The sequence below is a fragment of the Barbatula barbatula genome, assembly GCF_947034865.1.
Source record: "Barbatula barbatula genome assembly, chromosome: 8".
Classification (NCBI taxonomy): Eukaryota; Metazoa; Chordata; class Actinopteri; order Cypriniformes; family Nemacheilidae; genus Barbatula; species Barbatula barbatula.
This window is the reverse complement of record NC_136771.1, coordinates 13,684,438-13,709,215: the sequence shown is the minus strand read 5'-3', so window position 1 is coordinate 13,709,215 and position 24,778 is coordinate 13,684,438. Positions and strand designations below refer to the sequence as shown.

General features: G+C 41.7%; 1 protein-coding gene across 1 annotated transcript in view; it reads right to left on the bottom strand.

The window, feature by feature from the left end:
- Positions 1 to 22,233: 22,233 nt before the first annotated feature.
- The window catches only part of itga6b (integrin, alpha 6b), a 52,011-nt gene continuing 49,466 nt past the window's right edge, over positions 22,234 to 24,778 (bottom strand). Inside the window, exon 25 of the mRNA XM_079463092.1 lies at positions 22,234 to 24,720. Within this exon, the coding sequence (XP_079319218.1) occupies positions 24,646 to 24,720 (75 nt within the window). The 3' untranslated portion in view covers positions 22,234 to 24,645. The remainder of the gene's footprint in view (positions 24,721 to 24,778) is intronic.

The following is a 24,778-nucleotide window of genomic DNA, read 5'->3' as shown; positions in this document are numbered from 1 at the left end:
TGCTGCAGGAAGTGTTTTAGGGTACATTAGATTCCTAATGTATTTGTTTGGGCATTTTTTGGTAGTGATGTCAATGTCGCCAAGGAAAATTTCTTGTTTAGTCAAATAACTGCCACTTACAACAGTTGAGTTATATTTTAAAATCTGAATGATTTTTCTTGGCACAGCATCAAAAACGATAGCATACTCCCTTGAGTTAGACAGGAAATTTAGCTTTTGAAAGAAACTCGTTGTATGTTAGTAACTGACCTTCTGTGTTCATAAGTTGTTTAACTAATAGAATGTTTTTATCAACCCATCTTTGGTAATATATAGTTCCCTATCGATAATTCACTCGTACTGCGTAGCAGGACGCTATGGGGAAAACTCCTTTTTCTCCGATGACTGAAGCAATTCAAAAGCGCAGTGAAAACTGCACGGTGATTGGTTGGAAAAAAGTAAAACTTTAAACCAATCGTAGCGGAGCTGCCGGACCAATGGCGATGGCACCCGCCAAAATGGGCGGGGCTTATGGCTATATAAGCAGACACATCGCCATAGGGTCTTCAGATCTCTTCTCCTTCAGCGACGACCTGGTCTTCGCTTCCCGAGACTGACTGCTTCGCCGTCGAGAGAGCACCTGCAGCGGATTCGACCTCCTGCTCAGCGCCTTCGCTTCAGCGGATTCGTCAGCGGCTTCGCTCCGGCGGATTCTGTGGGCGGCTTCGCTAGCGAACGGTTCTCGCTATTCAGCACGGTCTTTTCCCTGCCGCTATCCGGCGACGCTGAAAGAGCATATTTTCACACACTTTCTTTTCAGAGAGTGTTAGAGCAAATTTCCTGCGGTATTCACGTGCAGTTTTCACTGCGCTACAATGCCGCGTCGTCCCTGTCGCTCGTGTGGGGTTTTCCTACACGCCGTTGACGGGCACGACGAGTGCGTCTCATGTCTGGGTCTCTCCCACGTCATGGCGTGCCCCCTATTCGGCCCGTCTTCGACCTTCTTCCTCCTCTCACCTCCGTGGACGGCGCAGAGGAAAAAGGGTACGAGAAGCTACCCCCCCTCGATGAGTCTGTGGCCGCACATCTGTGTCCGCCCGCCGCCATCGGATGGAGGGCTAAAGCGTCTCATCCTTCAAAGCCGTGCAGAACCACCTCGGCCCTCGCTGGACGCGCATACTCGTCCTCAGGCCAGGCGGCTTCAGCGCTTCACTCCATGGCAGTGCTCGAGGTCTACCAGGCAAAGCTCCTCCAAGGCATGGATGAGTCTGACCCTGACACTGCGCTCTTCAGAGAGCTACGGAGCGTGACGGATCTTGCTCTACGCGCCACCAAGGCCACGGCCCAGGCGATAGGCAGATCCATGGCCAGCTTAGTGGTGCTCGAGCGTCATCTATGGCTGTCGCTGACAGAGATCAAGGATGCGGATAAAGTCCCCTTCCTGGATGCTCCTATTTCCACGACCGGCCTCTTCGAGACCGGCGGTGGAGGGTTTTGCAGAACGCTTCACGGCAGCGCAGAAGTCTTCGCAGGCCATGAGGCACTTTCTGCCTAAGAGACCCGGATCTCGGCCGGCGGTGACCCATCGGAAGCCAGCCTCGACGCAACAGCCGGTAAGAACCCCTGCTGCTCAGAAGGCTCAGGGAGCTGACAGCCGTCAACGCTCCCGATCCGGACGGCGATTCCCGCATCCTCAGCGACAAGATCCCCGGCCTAAGATCACGCTGGACCCTGCGCCTCAGGCTCCGTCCTGAGCCCGATGCAAGGAAGAGGAAGGCTACAGGGCCCGTTCCAGCCGGCCCTCCTTCAAAGACTGCTCTCATGTCTGCCAGGTCACCCCGTTCAGTTCCGGGTGCCGGCAAAAATGTCTTGATGATGTGCAATGTTGTAAGTGCGGGGCCTTTTCTAACGCCCACACCACATTCTGCAAAATGTTTATTAAAACACAAACATTGTCAAAAAAAGAGCAAGCTTCCTCTTCCATTATCCTTGGGAGTCAAGCCCCCAAAAGGCGGCGTACCTCCTCTTTGCACCCAAAACCTTGCCGCCCGGGCCAAGGCCTGGAGGGCCATCCCCGGGGTGTCAGATTGGGTTCTGGAAATAATATCCCGAGGATATTCACTCCAGTTTGCTCGTCGACCCCCGCGCTTCCGCGGGGTCGTCCCCACCCGAGTGCAGGACTCAAATTCTCACGTTCTGCGCACGGAGTTGAGGAATTTACTGGGAAAAAGAGCCATAGAAATGGTTCCCCCAGATCAAATCGAGTCAGGCTTCTACAGCCGGTACTTCCTCGTACCAAAGAAGGACGGCGGCTTCCGCCCCATCCTCGATCTCAGACATCTGAATCGCGCCCTTATGAAACGGCGTTTCAGAATGCTCACGATGAAGCAGATCCTCTCGCAAATTCGCCCAGAGGACTGGTTCTTCTCTCTGGACCTGGAAGATGCTTACTTCCACATTCAGATAGCCCCTCGTCACAGGCGATTCTTGAGATTCGCCTACGAGGGAATTGCTTATCAATATACGGTCCTTCCGTTCGGACTCTCTCTAGCTCCCCGCACTTTCACGAAGTGCATGGATGCGGCTCTTTCCCCTCTCAGACAGAAGGGAATCCGCATTCTGAATTACCTCGACGACTGGATTGTCCTAGCCCAGTCGGAGGACGAGCTAAGGTCCCACAGATCCCTCCTCCTCAGCCACCTGGAGTGCCTGGGACTCAGGATCAATCTTGCAAAGAGCGCACTGTCACCCAGCCAACGTATTTTGTTCCTGGGAACAGTCTTCGACTCAAAACGCATGACCGCCAGAATATCGCCAGAACGAGCTCTGGTCATTCGACGGCTTGCGGCCTCATTCACACCCGGGGTTTCACGCCCCCTCAGGGTTTTTCAGAAAGTGCTAGGCCTTAAGGCCTCTGCATCTCAGGTACTGAGCCTGGGCATCCTCCGGATGCGCCCCCTCCAGTACTGGCTGAAGCCCAGAGTTCCTCCACACGCTTGGCGTCTTGGACGACTGCGTGTTCTGGTGAATCAAGCCTGCATAACCGCCCTAGCCTCGTGGAAAGATCCCCTTTGGCTAGAGCAGGGTATGCCCATGGGCTCCACATCCAGCCAGAAAGTGGTCACGACAGACGCCTCCAACACGGGTTGGGGGGCTCTGTGCGAAGGCGAACCGGCCTTCGGCCTCTGGTCGTACCAGGAAAGAAGCCTCCATATCAACTACCTGGAGATGCAGGCAGTATGGTTGGCTCTCCGCTACTTTCTACCGGTGCTAAAAGATCGTCACGTCTTAGTCCGATCAGACAGCATGACGGTGGTATCTTACATAAATCATCAGGGAGGCCTCTCCTCAAGACGCCTTTTTTCCCTAGTATCTCACCTCTTGGAATGGGCCCAGTCCAATCTGTGCTCACTGAGGGCAACTCACCTTCCAGGCAAACTGAACCGGGGAGCAGATATGCTATCTCGGAGCAATGTTCCTTCGGACGAATGGACGCTCTACCCCATGTTGGTTCAGCAAATCTGGCAAATCTTCGGCAAGGCGGAAGTCGACCTTTTCGCCTCAGAAGACAATACTCATTGCCCGACGTACTTCTCGAAGGGCAAGGACGCCTTGGCCCACGCTTGCCCCAACCGGCTCCTCTATGCTTTTCCCCCGATCGCGCTCTTGCAGCAGACGATCAGGAGAATCAGGGATCAAGCGCACCAAGTGCTATTGGTAGCCCCTCTGTAGACGAACCAGCCTTGGGTCGCGGATCTCTCCCAGCTGCTAGTAGCAGCCCCGTGGCCCATTCCCCTGAGGCGGGACCTCCTCTCTCAGGCAGGGAACACGATATGGCACCCCCAGCCAGAGCTGTGGGCTCTGCACCTTTGGCCTCTCGACGGGAGCCTACGGACCTCCCAGAGAGCGTATTGAACACCATATCTCAGGCTAGAGCCCCGTCCACTAGACGTCTCTACACCCTCAAATGGTCTGTCTTCGCCTCCTGGTGTGCAACACGTGGCGCTGACCCAGTGTCCTGTGACATATCGCTGATACTGTCATTTTTACAAGAGTTGTTGGATAACGGCCGTGCCCCTTCCACACTCAAAGTCTATGTGGCGGCTATTTCAGCCTCACATACCCTCATCGGAGGACAAGGAGTGGGCAAGAACGATCCTATCGTTCGTTTCCTGAAGGGCTCCAGGCGGCTACACCCCCCTCGCCCTCTTACAGTTCCCACGTGGGATCTGCCCACAGTCCTGAGGGCTTTAAAGGGTCCTCCCTTTGAGCCACTGCTATCTGCGGACCTCCGTTCATTAACGCTCAAGACCGCTCTGCTTCTCGCTTTAGCATCGGTGAAGCGTGTGGGGGACCTACAGGCTCTCTCTGTGAGCCCATCCTGTCTGGAATTTGGGCCGAACGACGCCAGAGTCGTCCTCAAACCAAGGCATGGCTATGTACCTAAGGTGCTCTCTACTCCGTTCAGAGCACAGGTCATTTCGCTCTCTGCTCTCCCCTCCTCCGAGCGGGACCCAGAGCTTAGTCTGCTCTGCCCAGTCAGAGCATTAAAAATATACATTGAGCGCTCCGCCCTGTTTAGACGGTCGGAACAGCTCTTTGTGTGCTTCGGCGACCGCACCAAAGGGTCCTCGGTCTCGAAACATAGACTATCGAAGTGGATAGTTGAGGCTATATCGCTGGCTTACTCTTCCTTGGGCCTTCAATGTCCCACGAGAGTTAGAGCCCATTCCACTAGAGGTGTTGCCTCTTCCTGGGCATGGTATAGCGGTGTCTCTATAAAAGATATCTGTGCGGCGGCCTGCTGGGGTTCGCCGTCCACTTTTACAAGATTTTACAATCTGGACGTTCCGGCCCTTCAGGCCCGGGTCCTTTCTGCTTGAATTAGGTTGCTGAGCCATGGCTTTGGCCACGCCAGCACTTAATTACTTTGGGACGATAACCGGTCTAGGCCACCTTCTAGCTTGGCCTTCGCCGCTTTCAGGGTTTCCCTGCTTCACCCCGTCTCCGAACAAAGGCTCCGAGACTATCTATGTTTTTCGATCCATCTGTAGCACGGCGTGATTATACTGGTTCCCCATAGCGTCCTGCTACGCAGAACGAGTGAAGTATCGATAGGGAACGTACTCGGTTACTTACATAACCTCGGTTCCCTGAGATACGGGAACGAGTACTGCGTTCCTTGCCGTGCTACGAGCTGCATTGTCGTCGCTTCAGTCGAAGTAACCTGAAGACCCTATGGCGATGTGTCTGCTTATATAGCCATAAGCCCCGCCCATTTTGGCGGGTGCCATCGCCATTGGTCCGGCAGCTCCGCTACGATTGTTTTAAAGTTTTACTTTTTTCCAACCAATCACCGTGCAGTTTTCACTGCGCTTTTGAATTGCTTCAGTCATCGGAGAAAAAGGAGTTTTCCCCATAGCGTCCTGCTACGCAGTACTCGTTCCCGTATCTCAGGGAACCGAGGTTACGTAAGTAACCGAGTACGATTTAATTTTATATTGAATATTCCTGTTGTTCCAAATATAACAGTTCGTGGGAGAAAAATTGTGTTTGTAGACCATTTTCCAGGCTAACAGGGCATGCTTGTGAAAGTTGGCCAACTTCACAGGTAACTTCTCAATTTTAAAATCACATTTCAACAAGAAGTTTAATCCTCCCAGTGAATCAAAAATCTGTTTGGGAAAGGTGTTCCAAATGCTCTCTGCTTCCTTAATTAAATTACTTAACCATCTCACCAAAAAGGAATTACTTAAGGTTTCAAAAGTCAACACTTCAAGACCACCATCTTTCCTTAAATTACATAAAATATCTTTACGTAAATAATGGGATCTATTCCTCCAAATGAAATTAAATAAGATCTTATCAAGTTTTTTATATACACTAGCTGGCATTCCCATGGATAAAGATAGATAGACGGCACGTGATATCCCTTCTGCCTTAGACAATAACACTCTGCCATTCAGTGAAAAGTCCCTCATCAACCATATATTAAATCTTTTTCTTATTTTCTCTATTATGGGGTCAAAATTGAGATTGCAACGCCTTTTTTAATTTTTATCAATGATAACCCCCAAGTATGTTATTGTATTTTTAACAGGAATGCCACTTATCTCTGATAAGTCACATTCCTTTAGTGACAACAAGGCGGATTTATTTAGATTCATTCTTAAACCCGAGACTTCTGAGAATTTTGTGATAGAACCAATTGCTTTGAAAACCTCGTGTTTATTACGGAGAAATAATGCCGTGTCATCCGCTAACTGTGAAATTTTAAATTCTGTACCTAATGTCAATATACCTTGGAACTGGGCATTTTTAATATGTCTGGCCATGATTTGTGTAACAAGGAGAAAAAGAAAAGGGCTAAGGGGACATCCTTGTCGTATTCCACGACCAGCTGTTACATCCTCTGTATAGAGTTTGAATAGCCTTTAAAAAATGTTCTCCAAAACCAAAGCATTTGATCGTTTTTAACATAAATTGATGACTAACTGTGTCAAATGCTTTATAAAAATCGACAAATAGTACAAAACTATCATCTACTATGTATTCATTGTAATCAATCATATAAAAAATCAAACGTATATTATTACCTGTATTCCGGCCTGGCATAAAGCCTGATTGTTCTTCATTGAGAACAACTGATTGTAATCTTTTAGCAAAAATTTGTGCAAATATTTTAGCATCATTATTCAATACAAAACTAATTGGTCTCCAATTTTCAACACTTAATTTATCTTTGTTTGGTTTGGGTATCAGTTTAATAAGTCCTTGTCGCATAGTTGATGGGAGTTCCCCTTTCTTAATTGCTTCTATATAAACTTTAACTAAAAAAGGAGCTAACAATTGGTCTAAAACCTTGTAGAATTCACTTATGAGCCCATCATTCCCTGGCGATTTATTTTCTTTTAGAGAGGGAATAAATTTTTGCACTTCTGATAAACAAATCTCTCTGTCACAAACCAATTTAAAGCCATCGTCAATGACATCAATATAATTTTGTTTACTTTTAAGGAAGAGATCCATGTTAATTGCATTTTCGACATCAGTGGAGTACAATCCTTGATAAAAATCAGCAACGTATTTTGATATCTGGATCTTATCATCACAGACAACATCATTGATTTTCAATTTACTTAGGGATGATATGTCAAAGTTTCTTTTTTCTAGATTAAAGAAATATTTAGTGCATTTTTCCCCTTTTTCAAGCCATTTCCTCCTATATCTGACAAAGCCCCTTTAGCTTTGTTTTCATACATCTTGTCCAATTTAAGTTGTAAAGTAGTTCTGTAAATTCAAATCCAGTTAAATTAACTTTCTCTGACAGCTTTATTAATCTAGTGATAACTCTAGATTCTTCCTCTTTCTTGTCTTTGGCTATTTTCTTCCCTAGTATTATAGCTAACTTACGAACTTCAAATTTCATTAGCTCCCAGCAGCTTCCAAAGTTGTCATCAAGATTAGCTTTTCTCCAATATTTTCCGATTATCACGGCGGCATCATCCTTAAATTGTTTATTTTGTAATAGCATTTGGTTAAATTTCCAATAATCACTGTTTGGTCTGTAACTAAGTATTATTAAATCTATCTTTATATAAATGGCTTGGTGATCTGTGAGAACAGTAGGTTCTTTATGAACTGAAACCCTCTTGTCATCGATCTCCGATGAGATCAACCAGATATCTATACGGGACTGCCGTGACCTATCTTTATTACTCCAAGTATATATGCTTTTGTTGGGATTTTTGTGTCTCCAGATATCGACAAGACTCATCCTTTGACATACATTCTCCAACTCATCTGAAGAACTGTTTCTTGGAGGCCATCTATCCAGATTTCCATCCATAACCGTATTAAAATCACCTCCCCATATAATCTTGGCAGTAGGAAAAGTTGTAATCAGCTGGTTAATTTTATTTTCTATTGTTGTAAATAATAGCTTGTTGTCTTTTTTGTTGTTACACGCATATATGTTTATAATAATGAATTGTGAATGATCTATATCAACAACCAGTATTACCCAGCTCCCATTTGAATCTGCTAAATGTTTAATAATGTGCCCTTTAAAGTTTCCCTGTAAAATAGCGACCCCTGCTGACCGGTTACTCCCAAATGAAAACCATATATTTTTTCACCATTGACTCTTCCAAAAAGAAATATCCGAATTAGTAGCATGAGTCTCTTGTATAAAATAAAAATCAGCACCTTTGTTTTGAAAAAATAAAAATAAACATTTCCTTTTCAATTGGTCTCTAGCACCTCTGGCATTTACAGATAAAACAGATACAGACATAAAAGCTCAGAACAAATAACGTTAACTGTATGAACTTCTTTGCAAAAACTGCAGAGATAACTGCTCTAATGTTTAATCATTAACTGCCTCAATGCCCCTTATTAAACATGGGGGGGTTACCTTAGATATGGTTGCACTTCAACAGAGCATATAGGATCTTTCCTTTCAGGTGTCATTAATTTCGTTTCCATTCACAAATGCTCTGATCCCCACAAAATAAGCCTTCTCTCCTCTCTTTCTTGCCACTTCTACCGTTGGCCAGAGCCGGCCGCGAATGGCTCTGTCTTCAGCGGTCAGGTCTTCTCTGAAACGAAGCTTCTTGCTGCTCAGGAACTCACTCTTCTTAGATGCCCTCCAGATTAAGTCTCTCGCTGTTCTCGACACAAACCGGATGATCACTGGTCTTGGTTGCTGATTGGAATTGCCATCTTTGCGTCTCCCAATTCTGTGGACAACGTCGATTGCCTCCATCACTGCTTCATCCTCACTAGCCGACAACACCGCACGGCAAACCTCTTGCACATGAGACTTCAAGTTGTCATCCTCTCTCTCTGGGATCCCGTGCAAAAGTAGGTTCTGTCGTCGGCTGTACCGATCAATCTCATTTACTTTAGTTTCCATTTCGCTGACTTTTCTCTGGAGTGTCTCACATGAAGCTTTTAAGATGATATTCTGCTTTTTCAGATCTGCCACTTCTTTATGACAAAAGTCCAAAGACTTTTTCAAACCATCTATCTGGACTGTTTTGTAGTGTACCGCCTTGTTTGTCTGATCCGCCCGTTCGTTTATCTTGTCGATGACGGCAGAGATGATGGTATCCTGAAGTTCCAGAAGCGATGGCTGTTCTTCGTTGCCTCTTGCCTTTTTCAGTTGAGGTTTTGTAGGCGTGTTAGGAGATGAGACACACTCCTCAGAAACACTGGCCTGACATGCATACGAGTGTATTTCTTGGGCAGTCCGTTTTTCCTTATTTGTCACCACTTCCATTGCGCAGTTATGCTAGCTGCAGAGTTAGTAATGACTAGCTTGAATAGTAGGACGCTATTTTTTCCGAGAACCGGTAGAAAAAAAAGTATGAAATGCAATAACACTGCAGTCGAGCAATCAGTGGAGGAGAAAAAAAAACACTTTTAGAGGCTAAATTAAATTCTAAATGTTAATTTGAGCAGCAATCTTCAACAGTCGTAACAGGACTACTCAAAACGCGTCTGGTCTCACCGCCATCTTGAATCGGCCTCTCCATTGACCGACATGCCAGCACTGAAAAACATAAAGGCCCCGACGAGCTGCTGGTACGTCTTCCATTAGGTCTTAATTTCGAGAAGCAACATCACCTCAGGATGACAAAATCTCTGCTGCAGAGCTTTTTAAAGTCTATCATGCAGTCAAGCATCACCAGTCATACAGGAGTATCTTGAATAAATACAAATACTGTGAACAAACACTTTTTTGCCTCTTCTGTAACACATAGGTCTACATCAAGATATGTTGTAGATCAAATTGTCTGGCAATGAATAGAGTAGGCTATTTCAGAAACACTGTATCAGGATACCATAGATATGATAGAGAAAATTGTATAGTATTTGCGAGTACACCAGATGCAGTTATTCTTGCCTCACTAAATGCTGCAAAGTGTCCTCCTTTTTGGTGTTATGGAAATGGCCACCCTACGTCACACAGGTGAAGCAATTTCAAATTTGCATTCAATTCAATGAATATGGACAGCGTGATGCGATCGCTTTCCTCTCACATATCTAATTTAAGCCGGGGGTTCACATTCTCTTGAAGTTGGGAGCACCAGTGCTACCCATAGATATAGTGCTACCAAGGAAAGAGCTAATTTAGAGCTTTTTTCTCAATTTTTTTTTGCTTTAATATTATGTATACCCTTGCATGCTATTTAGTTAATAAAAAAGTCTAAATAGCTGTTTGTACAATTGAAACCCGTCTGTTTAGCCTTTCTAAATCGTACACTCTAAGAAAAAAAGGTTAAAAAACGAACCTTGTGGGGTTCCTAGAGATTGCGACTGTCGGGGAACATTAAAGGTTAATTTTTAACCTTTAAGAGAGGGTTCCAATTGCATTACAGAACCAGCAGAGTTCCTTTTGGAACCCTTAGTCACCATTACAGTAGTATTATTTTTACTATTGTTATTATTATTATTATAATATTACAAATTATATAACATTTCATAACACGGAAACAAACACCATGATTCTCCATTAAATATTTATTGCGTACATGCAGAGATTTCAGAAAAAACATCAATAATTTTTTAAAATAACTTATTGTGATATGTATATCATAAACAAAGTAAAATTATAAAAAAAAGAAATAAAGCAACCTATAGGCCTATACATTTATTTAAACAAACAACAATGCCTTTATTTTAATCTGTAATATGTGATGATTTACTCACCATCATATTCCAAACACTCCGTACATTCTTTCCTAGACTAGTGTTTTTGTGTGTAAGTAAATTGGGACTTTGTTAGTCAGTAACATTGTTCCTAAGAAATTGAAGGAAACTGGTGTAAGCCGTGCAGAGCTGTGTAAATCCCAGATGTATGATCCTTCAGTACTCCAAGGACCACAGTAACAGTTTCAGGACAACAGTCTGTTTTTATAAAAAGTGCAATAATGAGTAATACAAATACAACACTAAAATTAAATGTACAATTACCTTTTGCCCATCAGCTGCCACATTGCACTGATGTATGCTTCATTGACACCTGATAGAAAGATAAAACAACAATTAACTTTAAATCTAAAATTATAAAGTTGAAGATGTTAGAGTTTAATGACATCTCACACAGTTGATAACAGTGGATTTATATGTATTATCATTAAACATCAAGATGCCACAGCCTCATTCATTCATTCATTCGTTCATATTGCTGTTATTGTGTATTGTCCAAAGAATTGTAACAATTTTATTTGGATGGTTTAGCATCACTGTTTCAAGAAACTATCAAAAATCACCTCAAAACTGTCCAAAAATACTGAATAGAGACAAAGGCAAGAAACCTTCTTCTTCTGTGATGGTAATCCAGATCATTGAGGAAAACTTGCAGCACATCCAAACCATAGTGTATGATGGCCTGCTAAATAAAATAATTTCATTTAAATATACTGTAGTGAGGTAGGCAGGACGAGAGCTGGGATTCGAGGGATGGGGGGAGCAAGCACAGTCTCGGGGTACCCCCGGCCGTAGAAGGTGTACGCCGCTCTCTACGCAATAATTGGTATTTATAAAAAGCTAACTTGACGGGAAAATGTGCGGTCCTTCACGCAAGCTCTGACCCAGGTGTACGCACAAAAACGGGTGAAATGAGAAATGGCGACACTGGCGGCAGATGGAAGAAACACATGAAAGTGTGTGAACCTGTAGACCGTTGTGTAAAAGAAATGGCAATATTGCCTCTCATAAATAACATGAAGACTTCACAAAGCAAGTCTTACAGTTAACAGCAACACGAACACCCGTTTGATCGATCTGCAGTGTAAAACAAACAAAATCAAATGAAAATTACAGCAGAAATGCAATTAACACATATTTGCAAAAAGAAAAGTGAAATATGTTCTGCAATAATCTTGGCATGTTATGCAATTCATCCTCATAAATAATATGGTAAACAGAACGAAATAATGTACAAAACTGATATTCTCGTCAATGTGTCCGTCTGGCGGAGCAGAAAGATGCAATTAGACAGACAGACAGACAGGCAGACAGACAGACAGAGAGACAGACAGATGTATTCATTGTCCACTGGGGAAAGTTGTTTTCATAGTAAAAGTTTCTTCATCAGCTACGGAATCATGGTATTCATGCATTTGCCTTTAGTTTGTCTCAACCATTCAGAAAGCTGCAAGAAATTACATTTGCACTGAACTATTTCCCATTTCCCCCACCCTTGGCAGATACACTCGCTAGACACTTTTTTGCCTCAACTTTGATTGTCTGACCATTTCTTTTTTCATTTCGGCCACGGTCCGAGGTTGTGAGGCTACAGCATTTACGGCGTCTGCAACCTTTTGCCACTCAAGTAGTAATACCCACACTGTGCCCTCCGAACTATTTTTTTTCTCCTCTTTTCCACCTCGCCAACGATAACTTCTACTTCACATTGAGTGACGTTACCTTTTTTGATTTCCTCTCTGTGTTTGCCATGATTTCGCAATCGATGAATATTAACTTGTGGGCGTTTCACGGACTATTTATGGGCAACTATGGGCATGACATGAAGCCGCAAAAGCTGCGCAACATTTAGAATTGATTGTGATTTATTAAGGGAAAACTGCGTAGGATGTGCGTGCGCACGGTTTTATAAATCTGTGCGTATGCAAGTCCTAAGTTTCATCCGTACGCCACTTCTGACACAATTGCTACGCAAAGTTTTATAAATGAGGCCCCAGGCCTGGGACCCGTTTCAGAAAGCAGGGTAAGTGCAAACTCAGAGTAAGTTAACCCCAGAAAACGGGATACTCTGGGTTTTCAGTTTCAGAACGCGAGGTATATCAAACCCGTGACCGCGGGGTAAGTCAAGCCTGTTTCAGAAATCAAGGTATCTTATACTTAGAGTGAGTAACCATAGTAACCTACTCTGTGAACCTAACCTGGTCGGGAGCAGGTTTTATTCCACTAACCCGAGGTTTGTTTCAATCTCCGCCCCTTTTAGAAGCGCGAGTGGTGTTGAAATTGCCTTCGCCGTTTGTTTTTTCATTCGTTTTCCTTAATCGCGCACAAGTTCGTAACACAGACATTAAATGTCCGTTTATTCAGGAACCCGTAGACGAGGAAGCTGCATTCATTCAGAGAGAGTTACATTTACGTCGGGAGAGAATATATGGTGAAGCCACGTTTGGATGTTTTATCATATCCGGAGGATTCTTTATTTGAGCGGCACAGTTTTTCTTTACAGTCCTTTAAATATATTCATAATCTGCTTCATCCTTACATCACAAACCTCACTCGTCGTGGCTGCGCTCTTACATCTGAGCAGATTCTCTGTATGGCTTTACGTTTCTTTACTAATGGAAGCTTTCTTTATAACACCGGGGATGCAGAACACGTTAGCAAGGCAACTGTATGCAGAGTAAGAAAAGTGTGCATCGCTCTCAAGCACTTTATATACATGTGTGTTAAGTTTCCTGTGAGAACCATCAAAGAGGAGTTTCATAAGATTGCAGGTGAATGGTGAACGTCTTTCTGAATAAGCTGATCAAATAAATGTGCTCTTGCTGCCAACTCTAATAATTCAAATACCCTTTAGGATTTCCCAATGTGATTGGGTGCACATTTAAAAGGTCCCACTCACCCCGTTCTGTTCTGGCTTCGAACTGCCGTCGGTCAGAACGAGGGACGGGCGCTCTAACCACGAGCCTAACGACAGCAGTCCCTATTGCGTCTGTCGCTAGAGCATCTCTAGCTGGCCTCCATTAGACACAGCTGGAGCAGGGGCAAGCATGGCCAGTTTTTTGTCTTCTACAGCCACAGTGCTCGGTTCTCATATACTCAAAACTTTCAAGGCCAGTTTATTAAATATATCAAACATTTCCCAGTCAGGCATCCTACTACCAAGAGCATTTAAACTCATCGGACTGAATGATGTTTTTATATTTTATTCTCAGCTGCTGCCATGTTCTTTTTATTGCAGAAGGATTGCACCTACATGACAAAAAATCGTAGGTATATATGTTTATATATACATATATATATATATATATAGTGCCTCCAATTCGACTGGCGAGAAATAAACGGAGCGCTTTTTGTCACGTGGCGTTGCCATGGTGAATCGTGTTATCTTCGCTCAATTGATGATGGCTTTTTAAAGCCGCGGTGAACACGAGTAACCTCGGGTGAACTTACTCAGAGTGGATTGAACTGATTGAAACCAGCTGTTCTGAAACAGAAAACTCAGAGTAGCGGTTATCTGAGTAAATCAACTCAGAGTTCATATTTTAACTCAGTGTTGCTTGAACCTCCTTATTGAAACGGGTCCCTGGACTTTATGTGGTGTTTTATTGTTTGTTTATTTAATTAAAAGTATTTTACGTTCGCTGGTTCCCGCCTCCTTCCTTCCTTTTATTGAACATGTTACATATACCTTTATACTGATACAGAATATCAAACCAATTTATGATACACTAAAATGTATTATTTGCAGATTATGCATTTATCAATTTAGATCAAACATTACGTAGCATGTTCTTCCTTGTGGTTAGGCATAAATGGAGATCAAGGATATTTAAAGGATATATAAGGATCATTAAAGGTGTGATTCACCGGAAATATGTGTTTTTCTTTGTCTTTGGTGTGTTATTAGTTGCCCATGCATGTATCAGACATGTAAAATTGATAAAAATGTAAGTGTCAGAACAAAATATGTATTTTATCTAGAAGCTAATGCTCAACCAGACCTGCCTGAAATGCCTCGTGTAACCACACCCAGTTTACGTCAGTTCGTCACACGATTTGACTAAGACCTCCCAAATCTAAACGCAGGTAAGGGGGGCGCTGTTAGAAATCTCATTGTACTGTCGCAGCCATGTCGCGGAGACGATGTGTGTTTCTTTGTTGTTGAATAATGGACACATGAACTGTGTTTGTAACAGCGATTTTATTTTACTTGCAAACTGCATCAGCATTACATGTGATTCTCTGCAGCATCCTAATATTTTACTTCCGTATACGTCAGGGCGTATACTGACATTATCACTATGGATACAATAGAGGTACAAATCACATTGCAAAGAACATGTTCTACAGTTGTGAAAATAAATCCTCTTTGTTTGCCCTGCCAAAAGACGATACAACAAAAAACGACTGGTTACATTTTATTTTCAACACTGTTCCAGAGAAGTACAATCCAAATGTTCAGGTTTGTGCACAGCATTTCACCAACGATGGCTTCTCGAATCTGGGAGAAATCAAGACCGGCTATGCCTGGAAGCTTTTGTTAAAAAGTGGGGCAATTCCAACAGTTAAAACTCCGCAAGGACTGTCTGGCGCTTCAGATTCGCAGCCTGTTAGTATAGCGACACAGAGTTAGCTTTAACTGTTGATACGCAACTTTATATTTTCTCGAAGCCTCATGAAACACAGCAATTCCATTGTATAGTGGAATGCATAGTCGATATAAAAAAGCGGATGAGTAACAATTTCTTATTACTGAACTCGGACAAAACTGAAGTGTTGCTTATTGGATGGAAAACCGCCATACGTAACAATCAAGAATTCTGCTTAACTATTGATGGATGTTCTCATCTTTAGCGGCGTCAGGTCATTTGGTAATACCTAGAATTTCAAAATCAAGTGCAGGCGACAGATCCTTTTCCTATCTAGCACCTAAACTTTGGAACAGTCTTCCCCGCACTGTCCGGTAGGCAGACAAACTCTTTCAGTTTAAATCTAGATTAAAGACGCATCTTTTTAATCTTGCATACACTACACTATCATAATATATATATTCAGAAGGTTTAGGCTGCGCAAGTTAGATCAACTGGAACCAGAAACAACAGCATTTGTTGCATCGAAAAAGTGCAGAACAGTACTCTACTCTCAGCCAGTCTTGTTTCATTGTTCCAAGGTTACTAGAGCGGGCAGGACGCAGTCCATGACGAGACCTGACAAATGCTGTGATGAAAGAGCTGGACAAAGGACGTGGCAACTCTACAAAATTAATAATGATAATCTTAAATCAAATTTTTATTTTATTTTGCCTTGTTGTGTAAGTACTGTCGAGCTTGTGCAGAGGCTGCAACTTTTGACAGAGGGGAACTGTAACCTCCAATGGAGTTTTGGGTTCCTCGCCACCGTTTGCATACTGTTTTGCACTGTTTGCCTGGCCGGGGGGCTGCTAGAATTTTATGGTTTTATTTAATTAACACTGCATATAGGAATTTATAGTGTGTCTGATATTTGACCTGTGTTTTGACTTGCATAACCTTATATGTTTTGCTTATAGTCAATGTTTTCTTGTACAGCTGCTTTGTAACAATGAAAATTGTGAAAAGAGCTATATAAATAAAGCTGACTTGACTTGACATCTCCAGTTTTGATATTAGGGCCATCCATGAGTTCATAAAGTTGAATATAATCTAATCCTAATGAGGGCTTGCATGGTATCTTTGTAAGGGTATGTTGAGTTACAATATGAATCTGCCACTAGTCTGACATTTCCGAGCGGTTCACTGTGTTTGGTCCGGCCGTGTTTTTAGCTTGGATTGATTATACCGAATGTGATTCTCTGCTGCCTGCCCTGACCTCTGCTTGTTAATGTTTTTGATTTTGGATATCCCCTGACATACCTGACGCTGTTACCATGCTTTATAATAAAGTACTGCATATGGATCCGTACGTCTCTGACTCCACGTTATAAAGGGGTTCTGGCAATATTATTATTACAGGTCAGTAAAAAATAGTCCACCCAACTGGAAGAAGTAATAGTTTGGGATAAAATTCCATACTGAATTAGGATTACATAAAACGGTCAATCTAAGTTAGTTTGAAAGTTTTGTTGAGAGATGAAAAGTCTAGAAAATGTAACTTACCATACTCATTTGAATTCATTTTTACTGATTTCTTGACATAGTGAATCTTGTTTTTCCATATAAAATTGATGTGTATTTTGTCAACTGACCAAAATTACTGATTTCTTGACATAGTGAATCGTGTTTTTCCATATTTTAGATTAGATTCAACTTTATTGTCATTACACATATACAAGTACAGTGTAACGAAATGTAGTTTAGGTCTAACCAGAAGTGCAATTAGCAAGTGCAGGATATACAGTTACAATAAATACAGAATACAATAGGAAAGAATATAATACAGTGGGCATGGACTATAAAAATATTTTGCAGTAGGTGTGTTCTATGAAAATGTGACAGTAGGTATATACTATGAACAATATATACAGATGACTATATACTATGAACATTAATGTACAGGTGGATATGAACAGATAATAATTTAGACTAAAATAGTGCAAGTGACTTAGGTATGCATAAATTATTGACATTGGCTATTAAAGTTGCAGTGCAATAAGTGAGTTAATGCAGTTGTTGAAGTTAATGAATATAAAATTGTAGTGTATTTTGTCAACTGAACTACATTGTCTACATATAATGAGAGAGCAGCATATGTAAATCTTGAAATGCCTTCAGCCTATCAAGTATAAATCTGCCTCTCAGCGTAACGTCTCTCTGCAACCACATATTAAATCTTTTTTTAGCCTTTTCTTTAACAGGTATGAAACTTTGTGTACAAATAATATCTAGATTTTTTTGGTGATCACAATTGCTAAGTATGTCATGAATACCACCATTTCAATTATGAATGATGATAGCAACTGCACAGAGAAGCAGAATATGTTGATGTAGGTTATTATAAAAATTTGTGCAAAAATGTGCAGTTTCTTGAGGATTATCAGTGACTGTACCATGAATATTTCGAATTTCAATTAATGAAGTTATTGCATCATTGCATTCTCCCTCCTCCAACCATTTTTGTCTAGATCTTATAAAGGTGCCCTGTAAATATACATTTCATCTAAATTGTGCTGTAATTTAGTATACCTGTGTTTTTCAGATTCAGTAAGTGACTCTACACGAAAACAAGTAATTTCAGACACCACTCTATTTTCCTCTGCTCTTTTAAGTTTAGCTAATTCACTTAAAATTTCCTTAAATATTAACTTATTTCACATTTTTCAACAATTCCCACTGACAACAATACAAACCAAAAGCTAAAGCTATTGTCCAATATTGTTCTATTATTAAAGAAATCTATTTTTTTAACATCTTCGAATTGAAAAAGAAAATTGTTCAATTTCCAGTAGGAGGAGGTTGAATGGTTATTAAAAGAAAATGAAAGATTGCCTTTGAGAGAGGTGGGTTTGTGATCAGTTGTGATCATTTTGTAGCATAAATATTTACTAAACTGCAATTATTTGCTAAATAAGTCAGTAATCTATTTGTGACCGCTTGCAATGGGCCTTGCTGCTCCATGTATAAAAAGTCTTTGTTGCGATTTTTCTCTCTCCAGATATCAATAATATCGAATTGCATCATAAAAGTATACATCAACTGATTTGAAGTGGTGGTTCTTGGGGGAAATCTATCCGACTCACAATTTATTGTCATATTAAGATCTCCACCTAGGATTAGTGTAGCATTGGGATATGTATTTAACCAGTTCTGTACATGCTCACTTATCTCATCTATTAGATTAGAATTATCTTGAAAAGAGTTATATCCATAAATATTTAACAGAATAGAGGTAGTTTGAGCAAATGTAATCACTAGCAAAATAAAATTATTCTTTGGGTATGTTTTATTTCCCCAGAAAAAATATTCTTCAAAATGGCGACACCCGCTGACCGCTCTGTGTCATGAGCCAGCCATACCTCATTGCCCTACAAGTACCTCCAAAATGTAACATCATCCTTTGTGGAATGGGTTTCTTAAAAACATAAGTCTGAACTGTGCTTTTTACCAATCAAAAAAAGTGCTTTGCGCTTCACATTGTTTCTAAATCCCTTGGTATTAAGAGAAATAAAAGATAACGACATTAACCAATGAACAACTATAAACGGATATCAAAAAGGCAGAGTCATAATGGAGTAGCAAAGAGAAAAAAAATTAAAGGAGCAGAGATCTTGTAACCATTTTTAAAGTTTAGCTGTCACATACCAATGTTTCAATGGCAGCTCAACTGAACAGAAAGAAAAAAAATTCCAGAGTTTAAGTAATAATTTATTTTGCTATCATATGCCTATGTCTGATGCAGTCCAATGGACTAACAGAAAAAAAGAAACATTTCCTAATGTTTATAGATCAAGTGCTAATTTTTCAATATTTAGTTGTCATCTAACTAATTTGATGCAGAAGCAGCATAATCTTGGACGTCCATAATAATCGTGGACGTTGATAATAATGTCCGATCGCTCTTTCCGTTTCTTCATCTTTTACATGTTTGTAAAACTATAAATTGAGTGCACTATACGTTTATACCGACATCCGTAATTAAATATTTATTAAATATAACTACTTCCTTGAGAACGTTAAAGTTTGGTTAGGAGCTCTGACAACTTATCAGTGGGCCATCTTGGAACCTCCTAATTTACTGCAACACTCGTTCTGCTTACGCTAAATTGAGAAGACGCTGAATTAAGTGCTTTATTGCTATGAAACTTAAAAACGACAGTGGGCAAGTGATGTAACTGGTAGGCAGGTTAAAATCACCGGTAACACAGACTATTTCAACAAGCCTAGTATTCTATGCCAGTCCATATCCAGAGAAAAACATAGGGGAAAATACACCAAGTTAGATATGAGCTAGAGGTTTGTGTGCAGTAACAGTTGTTGGCTCAGCAGGAGGGGATTAAGCTACAGTTTGTGCGCTCACATTCGCTCTGTAGACTACCGTAGAGTACATCTACAGAGACATTTCTCATAGACGACATCCTGAAGGATATGATTCACATTTTTTTGAGAGGCAAAGGCAGCTGCATTTGTGAAGAGGCAAAAGGCTGCTTTTCCAGTGCATGTTCCATCTTTGTGTGCCTGTGGACTTTGGTGGGTCTCCATCAAAATTATGCTCGTCGACCCATGAGCCTGAGACCATCGATAATGGTCACCTATAATATGCAAAGAAACTCCTGGCATTGTCCCTGCACAAAGCAACCGAAATCTTGTCCACATATACACATCTTAAAGTGGCATCTTTTCCAAACCCAAAGAGACCTCTTCAAGTCAGAGGCATGGCTGTACCCACCATTGAAGTCCCTGAGGTCCAGACCTCGGTAGTTTTGTAAGGCATGTAAAGCATAAGTATCTAACGGTTTCATGTTTTATCTTCTCCCTCTTTTCAGAGCGCCCGGGAGTTTGCACTCTCGTTTTGAGCATGCTTGACGCGCATTACCAGACATTATTATTATTTATTTGATGAGCCACTCAGTTGACATAACGTACTCTGCCTGCCATCCCTGATGCGGCTGAAATGAGACAGTAGAGTTTGCAGCCCAGCTGCAAATGCCTTTGCAATACGAATGTACATTTTGTCATGCAAATAAAGTGCACTTAAAATGAATTTTAAAAGAAATGCACAACGCGAGGTTCACAACCACAGCCTCCTGGTCCAGAGGCTTGCGGTTTATCAGATGTGCCGCTAGGAGGCTCTGTCTTTAAACTTCAAGGGTATGTTTGGGACTATTGGTGATGCGTGTCAAATTTGGTGGCAATAAATCATACAGTTCAAAAGATATTAATGACATTTTCAAAATGGCGTAAGGGCCGATCATTCAATTGTGACAGAATCTTAATCGGATGATCCGGCATGACACAAGGAATCCGTAGACACGGAGATATTTTTTTCTGACAAACATTTCAAAAGATACGAGCAAAAATAGAATTCTTTCAAATCTAGCAAACCCGTGAGACTGTTCCCCATTTTGGCAAGGAACCCAGTCCAAGGTGTGGTTCCAGAGCCCAAGCCATGCGTAGAGGTGATCCCGACTATCTCTAGTCGGAACCTCTCAACTTCACGCACCATCTCAGGCTCCTTCCCCACCAGCGAGGTGACGTTCCACGTCCCTAGAGCTAGCTTCCGTATCCAGGGATACACTATGCACCGCCCCCTATGGTCCCTCCCGCACGTGGTGAGCCCACGGGAAGGCGGCCCCACGTCGCTCCTTCGGGCTGAGCCCGGCCGGACCCCGTGGGGAAAGGCCGGGCCACCAGGCGCTCGCATACGAGCACCGACCCTGGGCCTGGCTCCAGGGTGGTGCCCCGGTTGCGCCATACCGGGCGACGTCACAGTCCTTGGTATATTTAACATCATAAGGGATTTTTGAACCACTCTTAATCTGACCCGTCGCCTAAGACCTGTTTGCCTTGGGAGACCCTACCAGGGGCATATAGCCCCCGACAACATAGCTCCTAGGGTCACTCGGGTACTCAAACCCCTCCACCACGTTAAGGTGGCGGTTCAATTTTCGGGACAATCGGTCACAATTTCTATGACTAGTAGCAAAAAACGCAATACTGTACTTTTTGAGATGACCGCTTTAATGGGCGGTTTCTTAGTGTAAAGCATGCAAGGCGAGGAGCGTGACGAGTTTGAACAGCCGTTTGAAGTATAGCCATTTGAAAAGTGCTTTTTTGAACTGCTGGTGGTGCTATAGAGTGACAGCTAAAGACCCCATACTTGGTCACTTGACTAATGAATACCACCTTTACGAGTGTGCCAAGTTTCATCATTTTCCGACGTACGTTTCATACGGCTACCATAGACTACTATTAGTTTAGAGTTATAATAATACTAACAGAAGCAGTAGTGGCCTTAGCCCCTCCGAGGCTTGGTCCCTAATCAGCATCAATGATTTTGTTTTAATCTTATAGTCCTATGGAATGACTATACTGTATGTTTTATTAGATATATGCTGCTTTGATCCATTTCAGTTTAAAGACACCTGTGGTGCTGCTTCGTGTCTGTTTAAATTGAACAAGTTATCAGGGTTAAACTATGTTTTAAACATTTTAATTATTTATAGTTTATAATTGATTTCATCTACATTCTTTTTTTGTGCATCTTTTATGGACAGGCCAGTGGACAGTGAGATCGGAAATAATGGGACCAGAGAGATGAGATCGGAAGCTGGGAAAGGACCACAAGCCTGTGCTGCTGCACAACATCCCGGCGCACAGTACACTGGACCACTTGGTGCCGACCCCTCTTTTAAAATTATTACGTTGTGCATTTGTTTTGTATTTGTCACATTTGTGACAAACTCTGGAAAGTTAATTATCAGTTGTACCTCTAATCATAAATCCAAGGATTTTTTTTTTATATAAAATTCGATGCCATTACAGGGTTACCCATTTTCTGTCATGGTCTGTTGACCCTCTGAAGTAGCCTTGGCCACCCCCTGGCACCCAGATTTCAAAAAGCAAAACATGAAATCACATTTAATCATCCCTTTAATATTGTAACATTTAAGGCATTACTCGCATTATGAGAGTGTATGTGTCTGGGCTCAGTCTCGAACACAGGTCTCTGGCATGAGAAGTGGTAATTTTCCAGACTGAGCCACTAGGCAGAGATCCACAGTAGGGTAATGGCACAAAAGATATTCCAAAAACATAATCACTCTCTGACCTCACAGTAACATGTGAAGGGCTACAACATACAAACTTAGAGCGAGGGACTAGGGAAAAACTAGGACTTTAAATACTCAAACTAAACAAGGCACAAGTGCAAACAATGATCAAAATCAAGCGTGAAATACTCTGGGGACCTCTGGTGGCCAAGAACCGGCCAAAAAGCATTAACACGTATAAATGTTGATTGTACTGCAACACCATTTGGCAAAGACAATATTCCTCATAAAACCTGGCCCACATGTAACAGTGTAAGTACAGCGAAAAATGTCAAATTAAATCTGCACCATTTAAAAAGAACTAACGCAACACAATAAACAAATCAAAACACACACACATATACATTTTAGCTGAAGATATGGAGCATTACATTGAGAAGTCCTTTTTTTGGCCACAAATCCAACTCATTAAGGAGAAGAAAAAAACATCTTTGGCCTTAGTTACAACAGAAATCTTCATTGAGAATAATTGTATTATAGTGAAAAGATATATAGATAGGATGCTCCTCAAACTGAAGGCTGCGTCCTTGGGAGATAGCGTTCCTCCCTATACCAGTCCTTCAAAGGCTAGTCCTTCAGAGATGCTTGGTGACGTGGCAGCCGAGACTATGGCTTTCGTAGGTTGCGGTTTTCCATATGAGTAGCACCGATAAAATATATCTATATATCAGTGGTTCTAAACCACATTCCTGGATTTCCCCAACACTGCATGTTTTCCATGTCTCCTTAAGAAATACACCTGATTCAAATCATCAGCTCATTAGTAGAGATTCCAAAGCCTGAAATTAGTGTGTCAGACAAAAAAAATGTGCCTCCAGGAATGTGGTTGGGAACCACAGCTCTAAATAGTTTGGGGTGTGCCAACTCAGGTATTTTTTTCCTCTCTTATTAACATAAATGTGTAACTTCCAGAAACCATTTAAATAGAATCTCTTGATCCTTTAATTTTGAATAGAATATTAACCATATGAAGTTCAGTGTTTGCAAAAGTAAACATTAAAGCTGTGGTTCTCAACTCTGGCCCCCGAGATCCATTTTACTGCAGTTTAGCCCTAGCTCTGATAAAACACACCTGAACAAGCTAATCAACGCCACCAGGAATAGGTGCATTCACCTTAATGCGGGGCTACAGGTTGCGTGCCATATCTCACTAAAGTAACGAGAAATATTCAAAAGCACACGGAGCAGTCAGCACTTGTATCGCTCTCATGGTACTTTAATGTCATATGCCGACAGATTTGCGCACTGCCGCAATAAGTTCAATGAGCCTTTTCCTGGTTTTATCAGAGTTGGGGCTAAACTTTGCAGGAAAATGGATCTCCAGGGCCATAGTTGAGAACAACTGCATTAAAGGCTTTACAGTAGGAAAAGATAATTTGGTTTGGTTCTAATCGGGTTGGCAATAAGCAATGATTAGCTTGCGCACTCATTCCAAAATGTCAATCACTGTTTCTTCTCTGGAGGAACTATGTACTCTGTACCAGCATATAATAACTGAATTATCGCTTTGTTCACACATAATTATAAGTGGATACGCTGTCATCATAATTGGAATGTTTAAAAAATCCCCACTGCTCAGAATGAAAGAGAATCAATACAATGTCATACCCACAATCCTTAAAATGAAGCCTTACAAGATAACAATGACAAAGAAATATTTTGATATATTGAGTGTATACAGCAACGAACTTGTTGTTTATGAGCAAAAAGCAAAGAGAAACCCAAGCAGGCAATAGAAATACGCAAGTTTTATAGGGATAGTTCACACAAAAACTTTAATTTTGTCATCATTTACTCAAATTCAGATTCTTTCAAACCCAATTTCATTGTTCTACTAAACACAAAATAATATATTTGGAAAAATGTCAGTATCCAAACAGATCTCATCTCCAATGGCAGTAAATGAGGGATGAGATTTGTTTTTTGAGGGGTGAACTATCCCTTTAAGGTTTAAAAGAACAAGACAGTCATACTCAGAAATGAAATCACTTGCACCCGAAGCTGAAAAAGTCTGGAGACAAACATCTATAAATTATTTTCCGCAAACAAATTTCTCGTACTGTATGTGATTAGTTTGCATTCCTTGTAACATTTTTTAATTTACAGTTTTAAAGTAAAATAAAAGTCATTGACAAGCCACAGATTTATTGTAGTATTCATGCTTCTGCTCTTTTACCATAAGACAGAGGTTCTCATTCTCTCTCTTTCTATGAATCTGAAGTCAGTCTCTCTTTTTCATGTTCATTATCTGGTTCACTGCTGCTTTTGCCGAAAAAACCACACTAAAAGGAACAAAGTTTATTGGTTTTTAATATTTATAAGACAAATAAGAAAAATAAG